General features: G+C 36.6%; 2 protein-coding genes and 1 pseudogene across 3 annotated transcripts in view; 1 reads left to right on the top strand and 2 right to left on the bottom strand.

The window, feature by feature from the left end:
• HAT1 (histone acetyltransferase 1) overlaps positions 1-19,522 on the top strand; it is a 63,112-nt gene extending 43,590 nt beyond the window's left edge. For both annotated transcript variants that reach the window (XM_059167039.1, XM_059167040.1), the window contains exons 9-11: positions 4,685-4,836; positions 8,863-8,979; positions 18,398-19,522. In XM_059167039.1, coding sequence (XP_059023022.1) covers positions 4,685-4,836; positions 8,863-8,979; positions 18,398-18,565 — 437 coding nt within the window. In that variant the 3' untranslated portion in view covers positions 18,566-19,522. The remainder of the gene's footprint in view (positions 1-4,684; positions 4,837-8,862; positions 8,980-18,397) is intronic.
• The window catches only part of SLC25A12 (solute carrier family 25 member 12), a 211,967-nt gene that overhangs the window by 176,154 nt on the left and 14,195 nt on the right, over positions 1-21,618 (bottom strand). The window lies entirely within an intron of this gene.
• Positions 11,041-12,722, bottom strand: LOC131827101 (tigger transposable element-derived protein 1-like; annotated as a pseudogene).

Raw genomic sequence — 21,618 nt, 5'->3', positions numbered from 1 at the left:
CTCCTTTGATGCCTTCTTTTGTATTAAATAGATTTATTTTATTTTTTTTAGGTAGGCTCCATGCCCAGCACGGTGGCCAGTGCAGGGCTTGAACTCACCACCCTGAGATCAAGAGTCAGATGCTTAACTGACTGAGCCACACAGGCAGTCCATAGATAGATATATTTTAAATGAACAATTTTAATTTCTTTGTTTTGTTTTTTGTTTTTCACTTTTTTTTAGGTACTCTTTTAGTGGTTGCTCTGGGGATTACAGTATGCATCTTAATTTATCACAGTTTACCTCAGATTAATATTTAATTCCAGTAAAATAAAGAAATTCTTTCATTGTAATTATTATTCCTCCTCTCTTTATTCTACTGTTGTCATATATATTATATTTTTATATATTAGGTACCAAACATTGGTTTTATAATTTTTTAAAAGATTTTCTTTATTTATTTGACAGAGACACAGCGAGAGAGGGAACATAAGCAGGGGGAGTGAGAAAGGGAGAAGCAGGCTTCCTGCCAAGCAGGGAGCCCAATGCAGTTCTCGATCCCAGGACTCCAGGAACACTTAATGACTGAGGCAGACACGTAATGACTGAGCGACCCAGACACCCCTGGTTTTATAATTATTTTTAATGTAATTTGTCTTTTGTATCATTTGAGAGGAGAAAAGAGAAAAATATATTTATACCAACTTCAATATTTATATTCATAATTAATTATCAGTGTTCTTAATTTCTTCATATAGATTTGAGATATCATTTTCTTTTAACCTGAAGAACTTCTTTAGTATTTCTGGTAAGGGCAGGTCTGCTAGTAACACATTTCTTTATCTTTACTTTTCTGAGATGTCTTTATTTTACCTTCATTTTGAAGGATAATTTTGCTGGATATAGAATTCTTGTTTTAGGGGCGCCTGGGTGGCTCAGTGGGTTAAGCCTTTGCCTTCGGCTCAGGTCATGATTTCAGGGTCCTGGGATGGAGCCCCACATTGGGCTCTCTGCTCAGCAGGGAGCCTGCTCCCCGCCCCCCCACGCCCCGCCTGCCTCTCTGCCTACTTGTGATCTCTGTCAAATAAATAAATAAAAATATTAAAACAAAACAAAACAAAAATTCTTGTTTTACAGTTATTTTCTTTCAGTACTTTGAATAGATTACCCCACTGACTTCTGGCCATCTGTGGTTTCTGATGAGAGGTTTTCCTCTTGCTGCTTTTAGGATTTTCTGGCTTTTGACAGGATCTGTTATGTTATTTTGTTCCCTATTGATTTCATCATCTGTGTACATTCCTAATAAACCATAATTTCATAACAAACTGATACAGTGCCAGGATTTCACTTTTGGGGCACCTGGGTGGCTCGATGGGTTGGGTCGCTGCCTTCGGCTCGGGTCATGATCTCAGGGTCCTGGATCGAGCCCCGCATCGGGCTCTCTGCTCAGCAGGGAGCCTGCTACCCTTCCTCTCTCTGCCTGCCTCTCTGCCTACTTGTGATCTCTCGCTGTCAAATAAATAAATAAAATCTTTAAAAAAAAAAAAAAAAAGAAGAAGGTACTCAGTGCGGGGCACCTCAGTGGCTCAGTTGGTTAAACGTCTGCCTGTGGCTCAAGGATCAGGCCCCACATCAGGATCCCTGCTCCTCTGGGAGACTGCCTTTCTCTCTCCCTCTGCCTGCCTGTCCCCCTGTTTGTGCTCTCTGTCAAATACATAAGTAAAATCTTAAAAAGGAAAAAAAAAGTATTCAGTGCATACAGATAGAATTAATGGAGGATTGGATAATGACTCAGAATCATAAAACATTACCCCTTGCTCAGACTTTTTGTTTAATAAACAGCTTTATTGAGATATAGTTAACATATACAATTCACTTAAATTGTACAATTTTTGAAATGATATTTACAGTGTAGCCATTATCATAATATAATTTTGGAATATTCCTTTCTCCCAAAATAGAAACCCATTACTCATTAGCAGTTGTTCCTTTACTCTTCCACCCTCACCACCTATTCCCCTCCAGCTCTAGGCAGCCACTAATTTACTTTTAGTCTCTATAGATTTGCCTGTTCTGGACATTGAAGTCATATGATAATATGATGTTTCTTTCACTTGGCATATTTTTTAAGGTTCATCCTTGTAATAGCATATATTAGTACTTTTATATCTTCTTACTGACAATGAATATTCCCATTGTGTATATACCAAGTTTTATGTATCCTTTTATCAATCCATAGACATTTGAGTTGTTTCTACTCTTTGGCTCTTAGGACTGAATATTTGTATACAAGTATTTGTGTGGACCTATGTTTCATATCTCTTGGGTACATAACTAGGAGTAGAAATGGTGGAAAATCCGGTAACTATGTTTCTCCTTTTGAGGAACCACCTGGTTGTTTTCCTAAGTGGCTGTACCAGTTTTATATTTCCACCAGTAGTATGAAGGCTTTAGTTTCTCTATACCCTCATTAATATTTGTTACTTTTGTATTCTAGTCATTCTAGTGGATAGTGGATGGAATGGTATTTTATTGTGGTTTTGATTTGTTGTTTTTTTGTGTGTGTGTGTGGCAAATGATGTTGAGCCTCTTTTCTTGTGCTTATTGTCCCTTTGTATATCTTCTTGAGAAATGTCTGTTTAGATCCTTTGTGATTTTTTAAATTGGGTTTTCTTTTTCTCATTGAATTGAAAAACTTATATATAAAAATTTTGGATGCAAGTTCCTTATCTCATATATGACTTGCAAATATTTGCTCCCATTCTGTAAGTTGTCTTTTCATTTCCTTAATGGTATCATTTGAGCACAAAATTTCTAAATTTTGATATAACCCAATTTATCTATTTTTTTCTTTTGTTACTTGTGCTTTTGGCTCTATCATCTCAGAAGCCATTGCCTAACCAAAGGTCGTGAAGATTTACTCCTCTATGTTTTCTTCTAAGAATTTTATAGTCTTACCCCTTACATTTAGGTCTGTGATCCATTTTGAATTAATTTTTTTATATTAGTTAAATTTTTAAAAATTAAATTAATTAAATTTTGTGTATGAACCTTGGTATACTCAACTTTCTACCACCTTCCTATAAGCTCTGGCATTACTAAACCTCTTGTTATTTCCCAGCTATGCTACATCTTTCTTCCTTGTATATTGCTTTACATTAACTATGCCCTTTGCCCTTGATACCCCCTTCTCCTGTTCCTTCAACTTTATTCTTTTGCTTGTGGAGATCCAGTTGTCCAATTACCATTTATTAAAAGACAATTCTTGGGGTGCCTGGGTGGCTCAGTGGGTTAAGCCTCTGCCTTTGGCTCAGGTCATGATCTCAGGGTCCTGGGATGGAGCCCTGTATCTAGCTCTCTGCTCAGCGGGGAGCCTACTTCCCCCTCTCTCTGCTTGCCTCTGCCTAGTTGTGATCTCTCTTTCTCTTTGTCAAAACAAACAAAATCTTTAAAAGACAATTCTTTCCCTCATTGATTTGTCTTGGGACCCTTCTCAAAAATTAATTGACCATAAATGTAAGGGTTTATTTTGGACTCTCAACCCAGTTTGATTGATCTGCATATTTGTCCTATGCCAGCGTCATACTGTCTTGATTACTGAAGCTTTGTAGTAATGTTTGAAATCAGGAAATGTGAGTCTTCTAACTTTTGTTCTTTTTCAAGATTATTTTGACTATTCTGGGTTCCTTTACTATCTGTGTGAATTTTAGGATAAACTTAATTTCTGCAACAAAAAGGTCAACTGGGGGATTTTTATAGGGATTGCATTGAATGATTTGTAGAGTATTGGTATTATAACAATATTAAGTCTTATGATCCAGGAACTAGCTCAGAATTTAGCATTCTTTGTTTTAAGCCCTCTACTGATCAGAAAGCAAGAGCTCAGAAAAGTCAGGTGACTTGCCTATGGTCCTACATCTATGAGTGGCAGAACTGGGACTTAAACTGATTTTCTCTGTGTAGTCTTCTTTCTACCCATCATGTTTTGATGTTTTCCTTGTCCATTACATAGTCTAATGTACATAAGAGACTAACATAAAGGAAGATCTATGCTGTTCAGATGCATTGAAGAAAGGACCAAAATCATATTATCATTTTATTCTTTAAAACAAAAAATCATATTATCTTTATCATTTATTTCTTTTTATATTTTTATCTTTATCATTTTATTCTTTAAAACAAAAAAAAATAAAGAAAAGATTTGCTTTTTTTTTTTTTTAAAGACAAAAAAACAAAGAGTTTTTTTTTATTATTATTACTGGGTAAAAGCAGTATGGCAGACTATAATGATTACTGGATTAGGGACTTATAAGTAAGGGACTTCTAAATTGAGCTTCAGAAGCCATAGCTATCAGAGAATAGGAATTGATTATCTAAACTTGAATCTCTTGTTTATATAGCTACTTTAATTGAAAATAAAACTAAGATGCATACGATAGATAACACCCATCAAAAAGTTTATATTTGAAAGGAGTAGCTCTGATTTCACAGATATTGTATGTCTTTGCAAAAGGATTGGACCTATAATTTTATATGGTAAAGATAATTATGCTGTTGTTTGATTAATAAGGAATAATCCTTTCTCATTGTAACTTTTGCCTTGTATCTTTCAAGAATATTTGTTTTTCTAGCCTAACATGTATATTAAGATCACAAATCATGAATTATGTTGGATAAGGGAAATGTTACTCTGTCTTTTCTTTAGCTGAAGACCCATCCAAAAGCTATGTGAAATTAAGAGACTTTGTGCTTGTGAAGCTTTGTCAAGATTTGCCCTGTTTTTCTCGGGAAAAGTTGATGCAAGGATTCAGTGAAGACATGGCAATAGAGGCACAACAGAAGTTCAAAATAAATAAGGTATTTTTATTCTGTAGAAGAAATAAATTTCAGTTTTGAAGTTTTCTTTCTCTCTTTTTTTATAAGAAGTTATTTTTCTTGTTCTTTTTTTTTTTTTTAAAAGATTTTATTTATTTAAAATCTTGTGAATATGTTCTAGTGGTTGTCTTTGGACCATGAAGTGAATAAGAAATAAACTTTATTATGCCTGTCAAAAAAAAAAGATTTTATTTATTTATTTAACAGAGAGAGAGATCACAAGTAGGCAGAGCAGCAGGCAGAGAGAGAAGCAGAAGCAGGCTCCCTGCTGAGCAGAGAGCTGGATGCAGGGCTTGATCACAGGACCCTGTGATCAAGATCATGACCAGAGCTGAAGGCAGAGACTTAACCCACCGAGCCACCCAGGCGCCCCTCTCTCTTTTTTTTTAAGTATGTAACTTAAACATTGCAAGTACATTAAGAATACATATGTGGGAAGTAGCAGTGGTTGAGAGTACAGGCTCTGAAGCCAAATTGTCTGTGTTAAAATCTAGCTACACCACTTAGTCTGTGACTTCAGGCAATTTAATTTCCTCATTAATAGAATAGGAAGATAGCTGATATTATGGCTGTATTAAGTGTAACAGGCAGAACAAAATGGATATTATGACCTTTTACTTTTTAAGAATATGTTTGAAATGGTAAAATAGTTAATACATGTGGAGAAATATATATACTACTATATATTTGAATTTTAAAGTAGTAAATACCCTTAAAATAGGTATAGAAAAAGTAATCTGGCAGTTCAGAGGAGGGAGTTTAGTTTATTGTATTTGTGTATACGAGGGAATCAGTTTTTCATGGGACGGAGATGCATTTGATCTAAACCTTGAAGAATGGAAGAATGGGTAGGATTTGGATTATGAAGGTATGTGAGGGGTGCCTCAGTGGCTCAGTTGGTTGAGTATCAGACTTGATTTCAGCCCAGGTCATGATCTTGGGGTCCTGGGTTTGAGGCCTGTGTTGGGCTCAGGACTCAGCATAGATTCTTCTTAGGTTTCTTTCTTTCTGTCCTGGGCCCCCACTCATGTGCATGCTCTTTTGCAAAATAAATAAATCTTAAAAGAAGAAAAAAAAGAGAGAGAGAGAGATGAACGGTATTCTAATAATAGGGAATAGTATATGATTCTGTTACTTTCTCCTTTGTTGCTAAGGTGTTATAGTTCCTGATTTTTTTTTCACTTAGTATTATGATTATCTTTTTTGAGATACTTTTACTGAATTTTACTCTTCTGTATGTTCCCTAAAGATAATTCTCCCCCAGAGTTCCTTATTCAGTCCTCATTTTCTCTCACTTTGCTTACTCCACCTGGGAGATCTCACCCAACTCTCCAATGTAGATTTTCCTCTTATACTCCCATGAGTGTATATAAAAAGTATCCTGAGGCATATGGGTGGCTCAGCCAGTTGGGTATGTCACTCTTGATTTCAGCTCAGGTCATGATCTTGGGGTTGTGTTGAACCCCTACATCCGGCTCCCTGCTTAGTGGGGAGTCTGCTTAATATTCTCTCTCCCTTGGGGCGCCTGGGTGGCTCAGTGGTTTAAAGCCTCTGCTTTCGACTCAGGTCATGATCCCAGGGTCCTGGGATCGAGCCCTGCATCGGGCTCGGGGCTCTCTGCTTAGCAGGGAGCCTGCTTTCTCCTCTCTCTCTGCCTGCCTCTCTGCCTACTTGTGATCTCTGTCTGTCAAATAAATAAAATCTTTTTTTTTTTTTTAATTAATTTATTTATTTGAGAGGCAGAGATCACAAGGAGGCAGAAAGGCAGGCAGAGAGAGAGAGAAAGAGGAGGAAGCAGGCTCCCCGCTGAGCAGAGATCCCAATGTGGGACTCGATCCCAGGACCCTGAGATCATGACCTGAGCCGAAGGCAGTGGCTTAACCCACTGAGCCACCCAGGCGCCCCAAATAAATAAAATCTTAAAAAAAAAAAAAAATTCTCTCTCCCTCTCTCTCTCTCAAAGTAAATAAATAAATCTTTTTTTTTAAAGAAAGATAAAAAATGTTTCCTGGTCACTGACCTTCAATAGCTTAATTTGAACTGAAACTTTCCATCTTTTCCTTCATTAAAACACTTTAATAGCTTCCTGGTTTTAAGATAAATGTATGTTTTAGAAATATTTGGTATGTGCAGAGTATATCAAACCTTTAGAGAATTTATTCAACTGCTCAGCTTTTAAAAGAAAGAGAATATGAACACATTTTTCAAAATCATGCTTTTTTTCCTCTTTCTTAAAGGAATTAAAACTTGGTATGGCACACTGAGCCCGTCATAATTGGACCCTTCCAACCTTGGTAGACTCAACTTTCTACCACCTTCCTATATGCCCTGGCATTACTAAACCTCTTGTTATTTCCCAGCTATGCTACATCTTTCTTCCTTGTATATTGCTTTATGTTAACTCTGCCTTTTGCCCTTGATACTCCCTTCTCCTGTTACTCATCTTTGCCTTGCCAGATATTACTCATTTGTTCAGGTGTCCCTTCTGAAAGTTCAAACATCATCTTCGCAGTCTACCTACACCTGATCTCTCCCCTATCCCCAATAAGTATATAAGTGAAACAACACAAACAATGGGCTACTCTTGGCTTCAGTGATACCAAGATTTCTTGATTTTCCTAATATTTCTTTGTTTTTCTCTGCCCTGTAACTGTCAGTGTACTGACAGTGACAGGGTTCTGACCCTCCTCATTTTTTCACTGCTTATGCTTTCCTAACCAATACTGTGGTTTTAACTCATGCCTGTATACTGATACTGCTTAAATCTTCATTCTTAGACTAGCGTTTTTAGATTTTTATGTTCTGCTACCTCCTAAATCTCTCCTAGGCTGTGAAAACTCACTGTCATTCCACACCCTCCTCCACACCCAGTCCTTCCTGTTCTGTACATCTAGAATCCTTGTTCTTTTAGTGTTCTTACTGGTTCTTAGTTCATGCCTTCATCATTTTTTGCCTGATTTAATAGCATAGCTTCACAATCTCCCTGTCCTTCCTTTTGCTACCATTTCTTCTTTTTTTTTTTTTTTAAAGATTTTATTTATTTATTTGACAGACAGAGATTACAAGTAAGCAGAGAGAGAGGAGGAAGCAGGCTCCCCGCCTAGCAGAGAGCCCGATGTGGGGCTCAATCCCAGGATGCTGGGATCATGACCTGAGCCGAAGGCAGAGGCTTTAACCCACTGAGCCACCCAGGCGCCCCTGCTACCATTTCTATGTAGCTGAAATAACGCTTTTCTTAAAACTCTTGTGCGCTTTGCTCATGTCCCCATTTAAAATCCATCTCCTTGGGGTGCCTGGGTGGCTCAGTCAGTCAGGCGTATGACTCTTGGTTTTAGCTCAGGTCATGATCTTGGAGCCCTGGGATCAAGCCGTACATCCAGCTCTGTACTCAGTATGGAATCTGCTGGAGATGATCTCCCTCTCCTCCTCCCCCTGCTCACACTCTCTTGCTCTAAAATAAATAAATAAAAATTTTTAATAATAAAATAAAAAGTAAAATCTGTCAGCTACTAGATAAAAGCCCAACTCTTTAATATCTTATGTAAGGTTCTGTGCTTCTGCTCTGTCCTCACGTTACTTCTACTCACTACTTTTCATTTTGTGCTTCAGCTATGTCAAGCTGCCTCAGTCTTGCATGTGCGTGCTATGTGCACTTGTACACTCACAGTGCCCTCTCCTCTTTCTAGACTGGCATGGTCCCTTCCCTTTAAGATTTAGCTCAGGTTTTCTTTCCTCAGGAATCTTCTTCTAGGATTTATGCCATTCCCAGGCTGTGCTACCATAATACCCTACACATATTTACATCATTAAATTATCCATACCTCAGTCATTTGTGTTACCTCTTAGGCTGCTAGCTCCTCAAGGGCAGAGATATCTTTTACTGTTTTTCATCTGGTACCTAGCACAATTTCTGGCCCATAGCAGATACTCAGTGTATCCTGTGTTCTTTTGGGAAAATGTCTCTATTTTGTAATTAAAATGTTCATGTTTTTCTTTTGTTTCATTAAGCAACATGCTAGGCGAGTTTATGAAATTCTTCGACTACTGGTAACTGACATGAGTAATGCTGAACAATACAGAAGCTATAGACTGGACATTAAAAGAAGACTAATTAGTCCATATAAGGTAGGACTTTCCAGAGTCTTAAACATTTATATTCTTGTAACTGTTTAAAAATGGAGAAGAGGGGCACCTGGGTGGCCTGGTTGGTTAAGTTTCTGCCTTTGGCTCAGGTCATCATCTCAGGGTCCTGGGAATGAGCCCTGCATTGGGCTCCCTGCTCAGCGGAGAATCTGCTTCTGCCCCTCCCCAACTCGTGCTGTTTCTATTTCTCTTTCTCAGATACATAAGTAAAATCATTAGAAAATAACAAATAAATAATTAAATAAATAAATAAAAGGGAGAAGTGGGTCACCTGACTGGCTCAGTCTATAGAGCATGTGATTCCATCTTGAGGTCGAGAGTTCAAGCCCCCCATTAGGGGTAGAGTTTACTTTAAAAATTTTTTTTAAATAAATAAATAATATAATAAAATGGAGAAGAAAGTGTAGCACTTGCCGGTGTATAGGGCAGTCCAAATCCTTTTCCTAAATTAACTTTTACAAACATGAAAATATTCTTCCAGTTAGTTATAAAAAGTCTTACTGTCATAATTTTTGAGCTATAGATCTGTTTTCATTCACTTGAAAAGTAATCCCAAGGATGGTCTACCCATAGTTACTTTTTATTTCATTTGTTTGCCATCTTTTAAAAATCGGAATGCTCAGACTTTTCCTAAATAAATAATCTTGTTAAAAGTCTCAAGTTTGTTCTAAACTTGTTCTAAGTCTCTAGTTTCCTAGTTGTTACATATATTGTGTTTGCCTTTGCTCTCTTCTTCCTAAATAAGGCCTTGGTTGCCATTTTTAACCTCTGTACTTTACCGTCACTGAAACTGCCTCACAATACTATTTACTTTTTTTTTTAACAGTCTTTCTTCTTGCCCTCTACCCCTACCCATTTTCTCATCTCCCATATAGTCCTCTCAGAAACTCCCCTCTTAGATCAGGTTTGTCCTCATCACCCTCTGGCTATTATTAAGGTACATAGTGCCCATGACAAACTGTGTAAATGAGGATTTGCTATGATAATTGCAGCTGTGCAGTAAGATGATGGGGGAGAATATTTGTTAATTTGTTCAATAAATAATTAATGAGCACCAGACCTGTGGTTGATACATTTATATACACTATACCTGTAGGTTTATGCAGTACAATAGCTGAGAACATAAATGAATGACAAATCTAAAAAGTTTCTGTCTTATGGACTACCTATAACGGGTTATAATACATTATAATGGTCTCTCTCCCCGCAAATTGTTCAAAGTAACATTTTATTCTTTGATATTTATCACTTGAGAAACATTAGAAAATTGGTAAGAATTGTTCTTTCCAAAAGTTTTGAGTTTTGAAGTAATATTAATTTGCCATCTATAAAGTGTCTTTATGTTGAAATTTGGGGCATATAGAACAGTGTAATTAGATGTTATCATGGCAGCATTTCACAGTACAGGCACACCTCAGAGATACGGTGGGTTCAGTTCCAGACCCCTACAATAAAGTGAATATTGCCATAAAGCAAGCTAAATGAGTTTTTTTATTTTCCAGTGCATATTACAGTTACATTTACACTATACTGTATTTTGCTCAGTGTACCGTAGCATTGTTTGAAAACTGACATAACTTAATTTAAAAATATTTTATTACTAAAAAATGTTAACTATTATCTGAACTTCGAGTGAGTCATAATGTTTTTGGTGGTGGAGTGTCTCACTTTGATGTTAATGTCTGCTGACTGTGATCAGCGTGGTTGTTGCTAAAGGTTGCGGTTGACTATAACAGTTTCTTAAAGTAAGACAGTAGTGAAGTTTGTCCGATCAATTGACTCTTCCTTTCTCTATAGCATACGATGCTGTTTGATAGCATTTTATCTACAACAGAACTTTTTCAAAATTGGGAGTCTGTATTCACAAACCCTGCTTCTGCCTTATCAACTAAGTTTATGTAATATTCCAACTCCTTCACAACATCTTTATCAAGAGTAGTTTCCATCTCAAGAAGTCACTTTCTTTGCTCATGCATAAGTAGCAGCTCCTCATCTGTTCAACATTTATCATGAGATTGCAACAGTTCAGTCACACTTTTAGGCTCCACTTCTAATTCTAGTTCTCTTGCTATTCCACTACATCTGTGGTTGTGCTCGCTTCAGCAGCACATATACCACTACATCTGTGGTTACTTCCTTCATTGAAGTCTTTGAACCCCTCAGAGTCATCCATGAGGGTTGGGATAAACTTCCATATTCCCTTTGTTAAGGTTGATATTTTGTGTCTTCCCATGAATCTCGAGTGTTCTTATTGGCATCTAGAATGGTGAATCCTTTCCAGAAGTTTTCAGTTTACTCTGAATAAGTCTGTCAGAGGGATCACTATCTACAGCAGCTATAGCCTTATGAAATGTACTTCTTAAATTGTAAGACTTGAAAATCAAAATTACTCCTCAATTCATGGGCTACAGAGTGGATATTGTGTTAGCAGGCATGAAAACAACATTAGTTTCGTTGTACATCTCCATCACAGCTTTTGGTTGACCAGGTACATTGTCAGTGAGCAGTAATCTTTTAAAAGAAATACTTTTTTCTGAGCAGTAGGTCTTAACAGTGAACTTAAAATATTCTGTGAATTGTATTGCAAACAGATGCTGTCATCTAGGCTTTGTTGTTCTCTTAGAGCATAGGCAAAGTAAACCCAGCAGAGTCCTTAAGGGCCCTAGGATATTTGGAATGGTCAGCAGTGACTTCAGTTTAGTCACCAGCTGCATTAGGGACTGGTGACTACACTCTAAACAAGGAACTCTGCCTATCCTTTGAAGCTTTGAAGCCAGGCATCTCCTCTCTAGCGATGAAAGTCCTAGATGGCATCTTCTCCAATAGAAGGCTATTTTAGGGTACCTGGCTGGCTCAGTCAGAAGAGCATGTGACTCAGGGTACCTGGGTGGCTCAGTCGGTTAATTGTCTACCTTGGGCTCAGGTCATGCTCTCTGGGTCCTGGGATCTGGCCCCACATTGGCTTCCTGCTCAGCTGGAAGTTTGCTTTTCTTTCTCTCCCCCTCTCTCCCTCTGTCACTCCCCACCACTCTTTCTCTCTCTCAAATAAAATCTTAAAAAAACAAAACAAAAAACATGTGGCTCTTAATCTCAGGGTGGTGGGTTTGGGCCCCACATTGGGTATAGAGATTACTTAAATAAACTTAAAAAAAAACAAAAAAGACAACTGCTGCTTTGTCTACACCACAGATCTGTTGTTTAGTGTAGCCACCTTCGGTAATTATCTTAGCTAGATCTCCTGGAGAACTCACAGTTTCTGCATTAACGGTAGCTGCTTCACGTCTTACACTTTTACGTTATAGAGATGACTTCTTGCCTTAAACCTCATGAACCAACCTCTGCTAGCTTCCACCTTTTCTTCTGCAGCCTCTTCATCTCTCTCAGCCTTCAGAGAATTGAAGAGTTAGGTCTTGCTCTGGATTAGGCTTTGGCCTAAGGGAATGTTGTGGCTGGTTTGGTCTTCTATCCGGACCACTAAAACCTTCTCCATATCAGCAATAGGACTGTTGTGCTTTCTTATCATTTGTGCATTCACTGGAGTAGCACTTTCAATTTCCTTCGAGAACTCTGCATTCAGAACTTCGCCTATTTGGCACAAGAGACCTACTACTTTTTGGCTTATCTTAGCTTTCAGTATGCCTTCTCACTAAGCTTAATCATTTCTAGCTTTGATTTAAAGTGTGAGATGTGCAGTTCTTCCTTTCACTTGAACATTTAGAGTCCATTGTAGGGTTAATTTCAATTTTGTTGTGTCTCAGGGAATAGGGAGGCCAGGAGTGGGAGGGTGATGGGGGGACACCTGGTTGGTAGTACAGTCAGAACACACACAACACTAAGTTTATCATCTTCTGTGGCTCAGTTTGTGGTGCCCCAAAATAATTACAATAGTAACATCAAAGATCACTGATCATAGATCACCATCACAAATATAATAGTAATGAAAAAGTTTGAAATCAGGAATTACCAAAATGAGACACAGAGACATGAAGTGAACAAATACTGCTGGGCAAATGGTGCCAGTAGACTTGGTTGATGCAGGGTTACCACAAACCTTTGATTTGTTTAAAAAAAAAAAAAAAGCCAGAATTATCTGTGAAGCACAATAAATTGAGGTATGCCTATATTAAAATTTTAGTAAAATAAAATGATTTATTGAATTATGCATCTCAGATCATTATCTGACTTCAAATAATTTGCGCAGATGTAGCCCATGAGAGATAATGAATTCTAAGTGTAAGCAGTCACAAACTCATGCCAAATAGGAATTTCTATAGTTCATAAAAGCAAGTATTTTTTACTCTCAAGGAATGGTAATGATTTGACTTTTTCACTATTAAGTATCCTCACCCTGCAAACAAATTTACCTATCTGAAAGACAACTGCAAATTGGTTATTAAACTCTAGGTTCTTAACACAGCTGAGTATCACCATCCTTGCACTAAAGCTCATACACAGATCACAACTTCTTCAGATGCTTGATTGAACTATATTATACTAATGTACATTTTAAAGTTCAGTTATCCAGTATTCTATCCCACTGAGAAAAACAAGAAAGCTTGAGGGTGCCCCAATTTTGGTTTATAGTCCCAATTCTTGGGGTAGGAAAACTACCACAAACTTTAAGAAAGTCTAGGGATGAGTTAAATGTCCAGTGGGCATGGGGGAGTGCTGGGATTTCCTTGTTGAATGGATGCAGATGATTTTCTTCAATTTGTTTTTCCAGTATGATAATTAGGTACTTTCTTGTGTTATACTATTCTCAGCTATAAAATTATATTTAATAATAAAGTAAAATTGCTTAATAATGAGTGTGATTTAAAACTTTTTAAGGTCTTTAAAATTATGCCTAATGGGGAAAGTTTGGAGTATAAAACTTACATGTTTACTTTCATATTTCATGAAAATAAATTATAATTTAGATTGTCACTGTTATTACTAAGGTATGAAATTATTGATAGCAAATTCTGTACTGCCTTTATTTGAGGAATCAAGGTTACCTGTCAGTCTAAACACACTCTCCCACTAAGAAATTATTTGGGTAGCTATTAGAAGTACTTGTACCTTGCTTTAAAAGTTTTTAAACACTGCTAATTCATTTGTATCATTGCCAAAAGATAACCTGTATCGACTAGAATCATTTTTTTAAAGCACAAAAAGAAACTCCATCTCTAGTACAGAAATCATTTTCAGATATTCAAAAAAAGATAAATTTGAACCATTTGGCTAAAAGAAAATTGGTGTAGCTGCTTGGTTTTAGCATTAAAGCTTTTATATTGTTTCATGGGAATATTTAAATTCTTAGTTGGTTTACAAATATAAAATACAGAATCATTGTTAATATCACTGCATTTGGAATCTGGAAACTCAGTTTTCAGGTCTGGTTCTTTTAGAAATTGTCTAACTGTTGACAACTTATTACCACCTGTGTATTAGGCTTCCCTTCCATAAAATGGAAATGCCTCTATAGTTAGGAACTGAACAGAAAGAAATAAAATACAGTGGTGCATGTTTTAAAAGATGTCTTTTGACAAATCTTTGGAATTAATATGCCTCCATTGTTATTTTAAAATTTGTACAAAAGAACCTTATCTCTGTACTTCACAAAACTGACTAACTAGTTCAACCGAAGGCAATTAAGGAGCCCTTAGAGGTGGTAGCATTTTTGAGATCAAATTTGTAAGTCCTTCGGGAACATGTGAAAGCTAAGAAAAAAGAAAGGATTATTTTCTGGAAAAATTCATATCCAAGCCAAATGTTAACACAAATAAGTTTAAAATAGTGCCATCTTTGTCCTCGTTAATTAAAAATTATGAACTGCTCTAATCTGTGAAGGATTAAGTTTTTGTTTTTGGTGGGGAAAAAATTATTCTAAAGCTTATAGAATATCCGAGTCTTAAGGGTTTCTGCCTTTCATTGTTTCATTTGTTCTCCCAAGGTATTATCACTTTGTTGAATACGGGTGGGATCCTCAAATCAGTTTGGGATTTTTAAAGTGTTTTTTTACGCACTGTTTTAAAGATAATTTGTAATATATTGTACATATAGACAATGGAATATATATAATTTAAGGAACATTAAAGGCCAATAAAGCAAATAACCTCAAAATAGTTATGTTTAAGGGGTGCCTGGGTGGCTCAGTGGGTTAAAGCCTCTGCCTTCGGCTCAGGTCATGATCCCAGTGTCCTGGGATCGAGCCCCGCGTCGGGCTCTCTGCTCGGCAGCGAGCCTGCTTCCTCCTCTCTCTGCCTGCCTCTCTGCCTACTTGTAATTTCTGTCTGTCAAATAAATAAATAAAATCTTTTAAAAAAATAGTTGTGTTTAAAATTGAATCATACCTTACATGTTCACAAGGAGCTTAAATATATAGTTTTATATTTTTTCCATAAAGCTACTTATAAGTATTTTTATTCCTGAGTGTTTTATTTTATTATCACTTTTTAAAAGATTTTATTTGAGAGAGAGAGAGAGAGCATGGACACACTGAGCATGAGTCCAGGGGAGGAGAGGAGGGAGAGGCAGAGGGAAAAGCAGACTCCCTACTGATCAGGAAGACTGACAACAGGCTGCATCCTGGACTCTTGAGATCATGACCTGAGCAGAAGTCAGATGCTTAAGCAGCTGAGCCACCCCGGCACTGCTAATTCATAAATTTTCTGTCATGCCAATAAAAATTACAGTGGTGATTAATTCTGATTCCCAATGAAGTAATTGAAGGGTGGTGGGTGATAAATTGGGGATGTAAGCTCTCAGATTTAAGAAGAGCATAATAATTTTAAACAGTATGTTACTGGCACAGGATTCATTTTATAGGTTATTTGCAACAAAATTTGATAGTCTAGAAATATTTAAGAATTTAGTATGATGGTTCTATTATATATATAAGAATTTAATAATTGGCAGTATCTTCAAGCAGTGGGGTTAGATTATCTAATAAATGTTATAACTGGTTAGCAATTTAGAAAAATAGCTTCTATTCCTATCAGACGCCACAGTAATTTGCTGATGGATTACCCTTTACTTCCTGAACTGCTTAAGTTAAATGTTCTTATATAGTGCAATTATGCCTATTGGCAGAAAAATTAACTTTTACAGCTGAAACAAAGCATTCATCATTCATATGATTATGAGTAAGGAATATACTGTCCTGGTGGGTCTTAGGAACAGTAAATTTGAACTTTCTTTTTTTTTCCCCAAGATTTTATTTATTTATTTGAGAGAGAGAGAGAGAGAGCATGAGACGGCGGGGGGGGGGGGGGTCAGAGGGAGAAGTTGACTCCCTGCCAAGCAGGGAGCCTGATGCAGGGCTGGATCCCTGGACTTCAGGATGATGACCAGAGCCGAAGGCTCAGTTGCTTAACCAACTGAGCCACCCAGGCTTCCCTAAATTTGAACTTTCATCAGTTCTCTGGAACTGATATTCATAGGGTGATCAGTAACATTAACATCACTTAGGAGCTTGTTAGAAATGCAGAATCTTGAGGGCACCTGGGTGGCTCAGTGAGTTGAGGGTCTGCCTTAGGTCATGATCTCAGGTCCTGGGATGGAGGCTTACCCTCCTTCCCCACCCACTCAGGCTTCCTGCTCAGTGGGGAAGCTACTTCTCCCTCTCCTCCCTGTCTCTCCCCCTGCTTTTTCTCTCTCTCTAGCAAATGAATAAAATCTTTTTTTTTTTTTTAATGCAGATTCTTGTCCCCTACACTTACTGAGTCAGAATCTGCATTTATTAATGTCCCTGGTGATTTGTATACACATTGAAGTTTGAGAAGTACTGCCTTAGAAGGGTGTTTTATATAATGAAGCTAACTTTTTAAAATTTCTGGTTATAGTAATAGCAACCTTGTTTACTACTGGCTCCACCAATTTAAACTAGGATCAATCTAATTTTTTTGTAGTGTTAGGAAGGCTTATCTCCAAACATTGTTGCCACCTTGTTTTACATATGGTTTAGGGGCACCTGGCTGGGTCAGTTGGTAGAGGATGCAACTCTTGATTTCAGAATCATGAATTCAAGCCCCATGATGGGTGTAGAGCTTACTTAAAAATCAATTAATTAATTAATTTTTAAAATGTGTGGTTATTAATTTAGCTTAATTTTGGACTTTTTAAGTAGTAATCATGACACATTTGCCTAGTATTCCAGAATTATTAGGGTTCTTTTTAAGGGGCCTTTATTAGTTTTTTGGATGTATTTAGGGCTTGGTTTTTTTTAATTGTTTTTTTGAAAGTGAATTAGATATAGGAACTAAACAATACAGATTTCCAACCAGATTGTTAGGATTTGCATCCTGGCCACTCCTTTGTGTCAAGTTACTGAACTCCCATATCCTATTTTTTCTTTATCAACTGTAGAAAATTAGACTACCAATCTTATGAAGTTGTTAGGATTACATGAGTTATTATGTGATTTCTGATCTTTATGTAAAGTTAACTCTTCATTATATGTTCTAGTTAAAGAAGATATATTAATCTAGAACAGTTTAAGCAAAATGTATGAAAGTTGCATATATTGCAGTGTTTCCTTACTGTATTACAGTGTAGCCACCTCTCCAGGAATCTTGGAGTCATTCTTCATTCCCCTTATCACCCAGTATTTCCTTTCCCTTCCATTTGTGCTCCTACTGACTTGGTCTGTAGAGGCTTTCATCGTCTCACTTGAATTTTTGCAGTAGCTGCTAACTTGGTCCTCCAGTCCCATCCCCAGCATTACTAACAGTGTTGTTCTGACACAGTGTCCTACCTGAAAGCTGTTACTGGTTCTCTTCTGGCCCAGCTTGGTGGGTTCCTTCTCAGTAAAATGTGGGTAGGGCGGGTTAATAATATAATGTATTTCTGGATAATAGAAATTCAGTAAGTGGTAGTTAATACTATCTTTTTAAAGTGTGACAGTTTTGGGTTATCTTTCTGAAACTCTTCAAACGTTTATGTTAAAATTAATATGTGGCCCATAAATATATCACTGGGTAGGGAAACTTAGAGATGAACTTAGTGTCAGGAAAAAGGCAGTTTGGAATTAAAATTAATGCAATGAATTAATGATTGAATACCAAAATGTAGAATAATAGCACTTAATCTCAGTTGTCTTTCTTCAGTTAATATATTTATTTATTAAAGAAATTTGTGAGTCTGTACACAGTTTTTTATTATGCTTTGTAGAGGGGACATGTGTATTTACCATTAGTTGACATGAAATTCCAAGTCTTCTTGTTAATTCCATTTAGAGTTGACATAAACATAAACATAACATAAACATTATGTTTAGACTTCTTTAAGGAAAAAACTGGGACAAATTTGGGCATATTCCTACTAATCTTATTTCTAACAGTAGAGACTTAAAATTCAAAGAATATAAAGAAATTTATCTTCTTTCTTAGTCTAACCAATAATTATATTTGTTGCTTAGAAAAAGCAGAGAGATCTTGCTAAAATGAGAAAATGTCTCAGACCAGAAGAACTGACAAACCAGATGAACCAAATAGAAATAAGCATGCAACATGAACAGCTGGAAGAAAGCTTTCAGGAACTTGTGGAAGATTATCGACGTGTTCTTGAACGCCTCGCTCAAGAGTAGAGCTTATTTGGCTCTGTACAGGAAGTTTGGAAATTTCTGTACATTGTGTTATGGAAAATCTGATGATGACCTTAATTTTAAAATCTTGTAACATTTACTTACATTAAAAGTTATCTATCTTATCTTTAGTTGAATATTTTCTTTTGGAGAGATTGTATATTTTAAAATACTGTTTAGAGTCTATGAGCATATATTACATTTTAAAAAATATATAGCTTCTGAAATATCACTGCAATCACTTCCCTTCTTAACAGTATAATAAATGCTTAGTTGTGATATGCTAATGTGTGATGATATGATTCTTAAATACTTATGATAAACTTTCTGGTCTTGTTAAAAAAACTTCAGGTTTTCACATCGTATAATACCCTCTACATGGGTTAATACCCATTCACGTCACAAATGGCTTTTAGGCTTTCATTATCATTCCTCCCATTTTTTGCTTTTAAGATTTTACACCTGGCACCTTTAAACACATTTCTTTAAGGTTTTCCCTAGTAATCTTGTTTTTCCTGTGTGATTTCTCCAAATAAATATTCTTAGTATAGATTTGTTTTATTTTAAATAAATTCCTCTATCAATTGTTTGTTGGGGGTAGGATGGGTAGCAAGAGAGAAAGGAAACTAGATATAGCCTAAAGCCAAAATGTTTGACATCACATATTAATTGAGGATAATTTAGAAGTTAGCATAAATGTATAAATAAAATTTTGAAAAAGAAGTTAGCCTAAAGGTTTTATAAATAATGTAAAATAATAAATCAGTTTATAAAAAATCAATTTATACACCATTATTGAAATATATCTTGTGTAAAACGAGGTGTATATGTGTTGTGATTTGTTACAAGGTTCTGAAGATGTTGAAGTCCAACAGGAAAACAACCCAAAGTAATGATAAATTGTTTACTATAATCTTACTTTATTTTTATTAGAGTATAAATAAATTGCTTGATATGGAACCATTATAAGTCAAAGCCTCATGTTTATAATGTGTGCCAGTAAGTGAGGTATTGTATAACATCAAAAATGGGATATAAGTTGAACTTGACTTTTATTATTTTTTATTTTAAAAGATTTTATTTATTTGTCAGTGAGAGCACAAGCAGGGGGAGCGGCAGGCAGAAGAAGAAGCAGGCTCCCTGCTGGTGGCTCAGTTGGTTAAGCTTTCCACTCAGGGCATAAATGTTACTTTTAAAATCTGATTTGTTCAGTGCTTATGGCAAAATCCCAACTTGGATAAGCACTGTCCTGTCCTGAGATCAGCTTTCCATCAGTAAAATCTGTCAGACATAGGAGAAGCAAAGTAACTCATCCCCTTTGGACGCAAAATAGCCGTGGCCAGTGGCACACCAATAGCACTAAGCCCAGCCCCCTTCCAGGGTGTTGGAAAAGTTTTAGTCTCCCCTCAAAAGCTTCTATATATAGATGAAACTTGGATTTCTGAAAATGTATATGTACATTATTTGTTCAGATAGAATTTGTTCAGTTAAAATCCTTTCTGAAAATACATGAAAGCAATTTGCTTTCCATCTAAGTTAGCTAAATTAAAAATTTTTTATTAAAAATTCACATTTGATACCTCAAGATGAGCTCCAAGGAGGGGGGGGGACAGTACAGTCTAAACAAATTATCTTTCAACATATTTTTTTTTTTAAGATTTTATTTACTTATTTGACACAGAGAGAGATCACAAGTAGGCAGAGAGAGGGAGGAAGCAGGCTCCCTCCTGAGCAAAGAACCCAATGCGGGGCTTGATCCCAGGACCCTGAGATCATGACCTGAGCTGAAGACAGAGGCTTAACCCAATGAGCCACCCAGGCGCCCCTCAACATATTTTTTATGTAGAAACCAGAAAAGGCCAGTGGAATACCAATTACTGTACTTTCTTTTAAAGCAACGTTCTGGGCGCCTGGGTGGCTCAGTGGGTTAAGCCGCTGCCTTCGGCTCAGGTCATGATCTCAGGGTCCTGGGATCGAGTCCCGCATCAGGCTCTCTCCTCAGCAGGGAGCCTGCTTCCTCCTCTCTCTCTCTGCCTACTTGTAATCTCTCTCTGTCAAATAAATAAATAAAATCTTAAAAAAAAAAAAAATAAAGCAACGTTCTGTGATCCATTTTTGAATAAAAATCTGGTTTAACATTAATCTTTGGGACTTGAAAGGCTGTATGTACCTTCATTTGGATTTAGAAGGATGAAAATGTGATAGATCCATATCTTGTGTGGTGTAATTAAATATCAGAATGGGTGTGTAGGACCATGTATGAATTCAACACAGCCACCTTCTAGGTCCTGGGGTCACTTTCCACCCTCGAGTAGTAGCCTTCACCTATTTTATCATCCACATACCCATCTGTATTTATTTGTGGCCTTTACTTTTTTCACTGACTTCCCCTGCCAATCACCCTTAATTTTTTCCGTGTCCTCCAAATTGCATTTTCTCTGCATGTAAGAACATGGTTGCTTTCTGAGCATCAGTTTTTCATCTGTAAAATGAGGTTTTACTAGAATTATCTCTAGGCTTCCTCACTGTTCTAAGATACATGTTTATGCTTTTCATCTTTTCTCATTCTAAATGCTTTAGTTACTAAAATGTGAGTGTACATGTGGTATATATCTAAAAGCATTTTTGTAAGTCATTCAAATTTCATAGTTTATATGTGAGTTAGCGTGAGAGGAAAAAACCAAAACACTGTATGTCCCTGATTGTCTCCAAATTGCCAGGGCCCCAGCTTGCTGCATCAGAACCTTATCCCGAAAATTTATCTCATCCACTGCCATCCTTGCTTACTAGAGGAAAGTGGACAGCAAAGCCCCCAACACTGTATAAGAGAATGATTAGAATCATAGACCTTAGAGGTCAAATGATTTAATTCCTTAAACTCAATCTTAAGTTCTTTTTATTTGAATTTAAAAGTCTGTTTAATAGTATTAAATATTGATTAAATAACAAAGTATCCATAATTCTTCCTTTAGAAAGAAAAAAAGATTTATTTATTAGAGAGAATACAAGCTTGGGAGGAGCAAAGGGAGTAAAAATCCTCAAGCAGATTCCCTGCC

Source organism: Mustela lutreola, chromosome 3 (genome assembly GCF_030435805.1).
Source record: "Mustela lutreola isolate mMusLut2 chromosome 3, mMusLut2.pri, whole genome shotgun sequence".
In the NCBI taxonomy this organism is placed as follows: Eukaryota; Metazoa; Chordata; class Mammalia; order Carnivora; family Mustelidae; genus Mustela; species Mustela lutreola.
Note: the sequence above shows the minus strand (reverse complement) of the source record. Positions and strands in the feature narration are given on the sequence as shown.